This window comes from Oenanthe melanoleuca, chromosome 2, assembly GCF_029582105.1.
Source record: "Oenanthe melanoleuca isolate GR-GAL-2019-014 chromosome 2, OMel1.0, whole genome shotgun sequence".
Taxonomy (NCBI): domain Eukaryota; kingdom Metazoa; phylum Chordata; class Aves; order Passeriformes; family Muscicapidae; genus Oenanthe; species Oenanthe melanoleuca.
Genome location: NC_079335.1, coordinates 56,514,089 through 56,523,310, shown reverse-complemented (window position 1 = coordinate 56,523,310; position 9,222 = coordinate 56,514,089). Strand labels below are relative to the sequence as shown.

The window sequence follows — 9,222 nt, the reverse complement described above, 5'->3', positions numbered from 1 at the left end:
AGGCCTTGGAAAGAAATAGTTTACCTTTTACAGGAAATGTGCATTAAAAATGCTGGGTTCAACATATTTTTCTTAATTATGAAGTGTTAAATGACTTAAATGATAGGACAGGCATTTTAAACTAGAAACAGAAAAGTTTTCACCTGTAAGTTGTTTCATTAACAACTTACTCATGTAAATAAAAGGCAAAGAAGGATTCTGTATTTCTAGTCAGCTTCTTGAAAAAATTGCTACTTTAATGCATACTAACATATTGCCCCAAAGCATAATGCAAGCATTTTGCCTAATTTAGAATATTTTGATGCCAGTTTCCTGAAAGCAAAATCCCATTAATACAGATTCCTAGGTCTGTTAGTATTGGTAATGAATCAATTTTAACTGAGAAGAATCTTCAGTGTTACACACTAATATCCAAGTATCTCCATTAGGACTTTGCCTTCTTACATATGGACTCTTTCCATCTTCTGCCAACCTTGCCTCTTATCCCATCTCAGGATTAAGAAAAGGACAACACAATGAAAGTCTAAACTATGTTAGTCTAGAAGTTAGTCTTTTAAAGTAAGGCTTCACTTGAACTGTGAATGTGCACCCAGCATCTTCAGTGGAATTTTGTTTGCTTACAGCTGCTGATCAAGTCAAGCTTTTCCTTCTAATCCAGTGTTCCCAAATAACTCTTGCCCTTCTGCCTTCATCTCAATCTAGGTGACAGTCCATCATTTATTTACTTGTAGTTTGGCTGAATGCTACTCATGTGCTAGATATAGCAATGGTGCTGACTTGGAAGTTAAAAAAATTACATGCAGCTTTCAAATTCCTTTTCCATAAGAGATTATAAATAAATGCTTTTTTTGAACAAGGTCTACAGTAATTAGTAACTTCATAATATCTTGCAATAACTAATTTAACTCCAAAATACATGATTTGCCACCACCTCTGTTACTCTCTCACAAGGATGAGATGTTTGGCAAGACAGCAAGATTCATGCACTTCTTTCTATGGCACAAGATTATAAATATTCCACTTAAATAATAAATATGACTCACCCTGCCTCCCTAGAGTAAAAAAAAGTATTTGTCTTAAATGCTAAATTGTGCCCTATTAACAATTCCCTGGAAAAATGCATTTAATTACCCCATTCCACTGGAACACTAATGAAATAAGAATTAGCTGAACTTTCCAATTAACCCTTCTAAGATTCCACACTACTATGGAGGAGAAAAGCTGCTGCTTTGTCTTATTAAGGAGATAATTTCTTTTGTCAGTACTAAAGAGAATATTTCAGGAAAACATCCAGGTATCTATATGACTGAATTATACTTTCTTTTAAGCCCTATTCTTCATTCTTACAATGAAGAACAAGTTCATACAGTCCCTATATATGTCACATAATTTCTAAATATAGTTTCAGATGGGACCCCCATTGAGTATTTGGGTTTATTTACCCTAAATAGAATTATAGGAAAAGAAGTGCAGTAAAAGCTGCAATGGAATACCTCAGAGGTAAGAGCAGATGAATCAGCTAATAATAAACTAGTAATCTTTTGATAATTTCTTATTGTGTTGTAATCATATTAATTTTGTAGGGAACTAGTCATCTATTTTAAAACTAATTTTAGCTTTTGCCATTTCAAGTTTTAATTTTAAATTATGCAGAGTCCCATGGCTTATCTTCCGCTGCTGTCTTCAAATTCTTAACCTGTGATTGATGATTCAGAATATAATCTTGGGAAGATTTACCATGAGTTTCATGTGTTTTTACAGTTGCTTATTTGAAAACTGATTATTTATAATTTTTTCTTGTTCTTTTTTTTCCTGTATTTTTGGTTTTTTTGGGTATTATTGGATGTTAGTTATTTTAGCCAGAGAGTAGTAATCGCAAAATTCTTCCTAGATGACTTGGGAAGAAGAAAATTTTTTTGAATTTTCAAATATTCCTGTTCAGCTTTGTTCCATTATTTTGCCAATAATAGGTATGGAATTTCTTGAGGTCTTTCAGATAGCAACATGTCTGTATAAACCAAATCATCAACATGTAAATCCCAAAAAACCAAAACGACTGGCCAAACAAAACCAAGCACCCTCTCTTTCTGAATTGTCCTTATTCTTGAAAAGGTAGATTTAAAGTTTCATGAAAGCCTTAATTTAAGTGACAAATTTATCTCTGTCTTAAATATGGAATCTGAGCTAGCACTTTCACAAATGCCATTTGCTCCAGAGGGGATAGCTGGCAGAACATTAGTGTTCTTCAAGCTTTTATGAATACATACTTTTTCAAACTTTTTTTAGTAAAAAACCACTGTTAGTAAGTGATTTTTAAGCATGTGGCCCAATATATGTTTATTTATTTATTCATGAACTACTGTACTAATGCATTGTGTTTATAAACCATATACAAAATTGAAATTAAAAAGGATGAGATAAGGATGAACTAAGAATCTTTTTTTGCTTAAAAATAGTTTTGTTTTGTTTATTAGTGGTGTAAAAAATATTTACTTTCTGCACCTCAATGGGTTGTATTGTACATTCTACAAGTCCACAATCTCTCCCCATTTTGGAAATCACTGTTTTAAATAAAGAAAGAAAACTGATCACAGTAGGCAACTTTGCCAATCCCTGTATCACCCAAAAAATTACTTTTAAAATTCATTCCATTTTAGAGTGAGACTAATCAAATAGGATAAAAGAAACAAAGAGAAGAAGAAATAAAAGTCTCCCGCAGATGTCTTTTATCCATTGAAATTGTGTGGTATCATGTAAATCCAAGTTGCACTTATTAAATACAAGACTAATTATGAAAAGCTGCAGGTGAAAAGTATCGGATTTTTCTTCATTCCTTGTTTAAACTGCTTTATTCTCATATTTAAGGATTATCCCCCAGACTGGTTTGCAGAAGGGAAACACACTTCAATTTTCAAGAAAACTTTGTAAGAAGAGATGTTCTAAATGTGTCATATTTGGAAAACATCTGTTGGAAGAGTACAGACCCAAAATCCTTCTGCACTTACAAGAGAGAGTCTGTGAATGACCAGAAAATGGATAAGCCAAAAGATGTTATTTTAAGGGACTAAAAGGTTCCATTATCCTGATGTCACACAGGAAAGTATATGTTATACCTCTTTGTAGGTGTTTCATCACAAAAGAATGGAATGTATTTCAGTTTTTCATGTTTCAGATTCTAGCACTGTTGAAAGAAATACTGAATAAGTCCATATTAATATGCAATTCAGGGCAAAAGGAGCCCTGAAAGGTGAAATGGTTGGTACTGAGTTCTCCATGCCTGCTGTGAACCTGTTTTAAGGGGTATTTATTTAGCACTAGTTTTGCTCTGTTCCTGTGGGGCTGCATGCCCTTTAGAAGTTAGAAAACAAACTCTGCTGTAGGAACACATCTTTCAGCTTAGTTTCACCTATAAGAAAAACAGCTCACACACTCAAAGTCTGCTCCAATTTGCAATCCAAAATGCAGTAAGTGAGGGCAATTGGGAGATTCATTTTAGAACCACATTCCTAATCTGAACTAAACCATGAATGTAGATGTGCTGATCAGCTTGGTGATTTATTTCAGTGTTTTCAAATGTCACACTGTGTATAACTGTTATACTGAGCCTGTAGTTTGGATTTGCTACATTCTAGCAAAAAAAAAAAAAAAAAAAAAAAAAAAAAAAAAAATCACAAATAGATTGTGGCATAAAATGCATCTGTGATTACATATGACAGTACAGAATCCAAAATGTTTTTAAAGAAGGCATAGAGAAGAGAAATACCACTCTCGTATTTCTTCCTTCCCACCCTCAGAAGCATAGATTGCTTTCCACAAATAAGGAAGTCAGTGTCTTCTCCTTTTCATAACTTTTTGGTTTCTTTCAGTTCAAGGAATGTCTTGTTGAAAATATGGGAGAAGCTCGTGCCTATCCTTTCAGTCTTTTATCTACACAAAGAGAAATTAATTCACTTAGTTTTTATGGGATATAGTTAGAACTGTTGCCAATGGGATAAGACAAGTAGCCAAGAGAGGAAGGACAAAGAATTTAATTGATAAAGGTATGGAGGTAATTTACCTAAGGTTCTTCCACGCTGGGGAATTTTTAACTGAGAATAATTTACCATTTTAACTGAGACTGAATAATCTCATCTGGTTCAAGGGGAAAATAATCGAGATATATTGTCTCATTTTCTCACACACCACAACTGAAAGCAAGCCAAGTCAGTCCTGAATATCAAGGAGTTTATTTTTCTCACCAGAACAGTTCTCCCACTTTACGTTCCATTGTAAAGGACTATTTACAGACTCAAAGCATCAGAGTGTTTGAGCTGGGAAGGAACTTCTGGAGATTGTCTTGTCCAACCCCTTGCCTAGACAGGGCCACTTACAGCCAGTTGCCCAGAACTTCTTTTGACAAAGAAACACATAGGCTAATCACAGAAGGGAGTGGAAAGCAAAGGAGAATTTTTATTTTTTTTCTTGTCATTGAACCCCAGCATAACACAATTCAGAGGTGAAACCTTTTTTTTTTTTGTCTGTTGAAGAAAATGGCTCAATGCTTCTCATAGATTGCAGGAGGAGATTTTACACTACTGTTTTGGACACAACTGTCAGATATTTTCATGCATATTTGTCTTTTTTCATCTTGTAATCTCAATTTGAAATTGTTTCATAGTCTATAAACAAGTGATCTCTTTTCTGTCATACCAACCATCCTCAGGCTGATCAGTGTCTTAGGTTGGTCTAAAAAGGTTAGACCACAGGAAGGAAGTACTTCATGTCTTGCTCAATAAAATATTCTGGGTTCAAATAAATTGCTCTAAAAATCAATAGAAAAATTCATCTGTGAATGTGAGAGAGGCCAACAAAATTCTCTATCTGAAGAGATCGCTTGTAATGGATGGTTTAAAACTACAAAGAATAACATTGTGTATATTGAATAAAGGAACATAATTGTGTTGGGTTTTCTTGCTTATTTTTAAAAACAAGATTCAGCTGACAACCAATATAGACCTAATAAAAGTACATTCCTAATCTAAAAGTGTAGCTGTCATTCCATAATAAAATTCTGCAATAAAATAAGCCAATGTCCTTACTCTAAGAAAAATGCAAAACCTTAAAAACCCCTTAAACTCATTTGAAAATCAATAGAACTCTTACTAAGTAAATACAAAGACTTCCTAATACTACTAAGATATCATTTGACATTAATTGTTTATGGTTATTAGGTTCTCCCATTTTTTAAGAACGTTTCATGTTTTATTAAATTTCAGTCCTTTTCTTACTTTTGTAGCTTACTGCCTAGTAGAAATGTAAGGTTCTGGCAATTGGCTAACTAAGGATGTAAAAAATACACACTAAGTTTATAAAAATTTAGCTATAGAATTCCAGGGTAATGAAAGATGTGCCCACCTAAGAGCATGAGCTACTACTTTACTAGAAAGAGCATTTACCAAAACTCACAAAGAAATTTTGCAACAAAATGAGACATAAAGCCAAAAAAAGATGGTGGTGAAGATTTCAGTTGTTGTATCAAGTTCAAAATTTCAAACTCTCTACAGAAGTCATAGCTATTGAGGCAGAAAGCAATTTTGACCAGTCTCTAAATTGCAAACCATGGGCACTTGCTTATAAACACTTCTGCATAAGCTTTTTGCATCCAATTTGTAGATCCTGAGATATTTCCTTAAGGTCTCATTGCTAATGAGAACATGCAGTGGCCATTGTGGTCATGCCTCATTTGTTTTGTGGATGTCTCCCTCCATAATTATGGTTACTGATACATTTTGGCATAAACACGCTTGGTATGTACCACTTTCTGTTTCTCAATACTACTGCAATGGTGTCCTTAAAACTGAGTGACAATAAAAGATCTAGGAATTTTAAAACTGAAAGCACCCTATTTCAGAAAAGGGAAAATGTGAAGCTTGCTGTTATATGATGTGACACAGCACATTTCCTAGAACAGCAAAATCAGCTGTTTTGTGCCTACTTGTTCTATTACCTTTTTTTTTTTTTTAAGTAACTATAACTTGAAACTTAGCCATATGGATGTCTGCATCATCCTGCAGAAGAAACATCTGACTATCTATAAACATTCTTGTGGCTGTTTTCAACACTAATTTTTTTCTGTTACTCTACTGTTGCTTGACTAAAGTAGACTACACATCTGTATAGAAGTTTATGCTATGGATAAATCAGGTGTCTTTCAATTGCTCTGCAAATATAGTTCTGTAACTCATTGTGCATGAGAATAATGAAGGTCAGAGAAAGCGCTGAGAGGGTCAGAAAGCAGAGTAGTACACTTTATTAAGATTAACAGCTGCAAACTGGATGTTGCTAATAGCAAGATGGATTACATAAAACAGGTGAATCCTTTCATGAAGTCTTATATCTTCTATATTCCTTATTATAAGGAGCTTACTCATATCCCTATAGCAAAACCTTCTCAGCCAGCAGGATTTTTAAGCATTTAGTCAGGCTGGCTGGGCTGATGGCTTGCTGGCTGGTTGAATGGGTGAATCCTGCTAGCCAAGATCACCTCAGACTTACCCTAACGTGCACACCGTTATTGCTGACTGCCTGCAACCATAAGCTTTGATGGCAGATGCAGTCTCCATTTCAGAGTATGGGGCAGACAATCCACAGGCTGAAAAAGAAAAATAAAAAAAGCAAAACCACAAAACACAAAACACAAAACAAAAAACAAAAAACCCTGAGGATTTTTATTAAAACAAGACTTTTTAAAAATAAATGAACAAATATGTAAGTATATAAATAAATATCCAGTCTTCCTCATCATTCACCTTCCAGAATCGCTGTTCAGTGCTGTCCCAAAGGCAGCAAGGGTACCCACCTCATCAAAAGGTGCCCTAAAGACACTATGCCTCCCGCCTAGGCTGGCACTGTCCCCAGCCCTCCGGCAGACCCCGGGCTGGGGGGCAGACCCGTCCGGCGCCGCGGGTGCGCACCGCAGATCCGCGCACAAACCGCGGAGCCGCCGTCGACCTGCGCTCACCCCGCCCGTGCCTCTCCGCACCCGCGCAGAGGAGGATCCCGGGCTGCATTTCATTTTTAATTGACTTACTTACAGCCTCCTCCCCAACACCCCCGCGCCGCCTCCCCTCCTCTCCCCGCCCCGACTGCGCTTTCAGACACACTTTTCTTGTTGCGAACGGCGTGAGCATCAGGTGCGGGCAAGGAGGAGCGGCGCTGACCCCGCCTCCGAGCTGCTGCTGCGGCGTGGGTATCCCGGGGCAGGGCCTGCGGGTATCCCTGGTCCCCTGGCTCTGCCCCCATCCCGCGGGAGCTGGTGGCTTTCCCGCGCCGGCTGCTCCCCAGCCTGGCCGCAGCAACAGCGGTGCAGAGGAGCCGGGGGATCCCATCCTGCTCCCCCTGCACTTCTGTGGCACGAGTCTTCCCTTCTTCTCGTCCCACCCCGCGGACCCAGCCGTGCGCTTCTCTCCCTGTCCTTTCTTGCCGCCCGCCCCTCGCCCGGGCTGGCGCTGCGGGAGTCAGGTGCGGCTACCGCGGCTCTGCAGGGCCGCTCCAGAAGCCAAGAGGGGGCACAGCCCTGTCTGTTCATCCCCTCCTCCTCCCCTCTTGTTTTCCATTGAAACCATTTGAAATCCTCTCAGTACTCATTTTGTTATTATGTTTACTGTATTCTCGCCCTCTCCCTTCCCGCCCTGACCACTAGCCCTCCGCAATCTCGTCAAAGGGAAGGGTACTTGGTGTGGGATGTAGCTGGGGAGGATGATAAGTCCTAGACCCGGGGGGAGGGCGGGAGGGAAAGGCAGAGATTTTGCAGTCGTCTCTGGGCTGATTGGAAGATGTAATCATTGTATCTGCGGCCGGAGGATTAGCAGATAAACTTTTATTGCTCCCTTTTCTGCGTGTGTGTGTGCGTGTCTTTGTGCGTGTGTGGGTGTGTTGAGGAAGAAGTCGCCTCTCAAGGGGGAAAATCTTTTCAATTTCCCTTCGGCAGGTGCAAGTCAAGGAGGAACTCATGAGCATTTTGCCTGATCCATGAACTGATTAGGAGAGGGGAAGCGAACCCTCTCCTCTTACCCTTCCTTTCCCAGTTTTGAGATCATTCCTTGCCCACCACCGCCGCCCTCCCGTCCTTCCCCTCCTCTTCCCCTTCCCCTTCCCCTGCACTGAATGAATGGAACTGTCTCCACGGTTTTCTTCGCCCTGGACTGGAGAAGTGAGGGGGCATCTATCTATCCTCATCCATCTCTTTCTCGCTCCATCCATTCCCGAGGGGATTTCAGTCCGTGCAATGCGTTCTCAGCCTCTCGCCGCTGCTACCACTTGATACTATGTTACGCGCAGGGAGAGGGTTTTGCAAAAATGGATTTATTCGATTTTAAAGGATTTCTTCTCTAATAAGGTTCTCATTGCACACAAATATGACTAAATCCCCTATTTGGTAAATCTTTCTCTACCCCACCCCTCCTCTTTGGATTCCCTCCCGCCCGCCCCCACCCCTTCAGAGGAGCAAGCACAGGGAGCTGATGACGGACCCATTAATCCCTTCTTCAATGCATCAAAAGAAGCCGAAGGGCTGGAAGTCGCTGGGCTCGGAGTCCTGCAGGAAATGCTTCGATCTGCTTTTGGTTCTGTATGAAACTGGTGACTAGGGGCTCGGCTCGCTCCGCCGCCGCCCGCCGGCACCTGGATGCGCGGGCCGCCGCCGCCGCCGCCGCCTTGCCCGCCGCCGCCGCGATGCACCGCTCGTGGCGGTGCTGGTGATCGCTCGGGTGTGATGGGATTGAGCCGGCGGTGATCATTTGAAGGCGGCGAGGGAGAGCGAGGTAGAGGAAGGGCTGCTCCGCTCTGCTGTGTGTGGGCTTCGGGATTTTTTTTTTCTTTTCTCTCTTTTTTTTTTTTTTTTTTTTTTTTTTTTTCCTTCTTCTTTTCCTACTTCCATCCTCTCCCCGCCACTGGAAGTCCTCCCGTATCTAAATGGAATTAGTGGAGACCGAAGCCCCTTGTGTAAGGAACAGACATGACCCATGGGCGCAGCTTCTTTCACAGTGAGTATCCATCTCCCCCTTCCCAGCCCACCCCCGACCGAGCTCCGCTGCCGCGCACGGGCTCCTGCCCTCCGCTGCCTCCACACCTGGCGTACCGGGACGCCCAGGCTCCCGCGGCGTGGGGCGAGCTCCCCCCGCTCCCCCACCGCATCCTGTGCCCCACCAGGCTGCGGTGCACCGGAGGGAGCGGGTGTCTGCC

At 40.8% G+C, this 9,222-nt stretch overlaps 1 protein-coding gene across 1 annotated transcript in view; it reads left to right on the top strand.

Annotated features, from left to right (window-relative positions):
* Positions 1-8,781: 8,781 nt before the first annotated feature.
* Positions 8,782-9,222, top strand: part of NETO1 (neuropilin and tolloid like 1) — a 61,993-nt gene continuing 61,552 nt past the window's right edge. Inside the window, exon 1 of the mRNA XM_056484322.1 lies at positions 8,782-9,023. Within this exon, the coding sequence (XP_056340297.1) occupies positions 8,996-9,023 (28 nt within the window). The 5' untranslated portion in view covers positions 8,782-8,995. The remainder of the gene's footprint in view (positions 9,024-9,222) is intronic.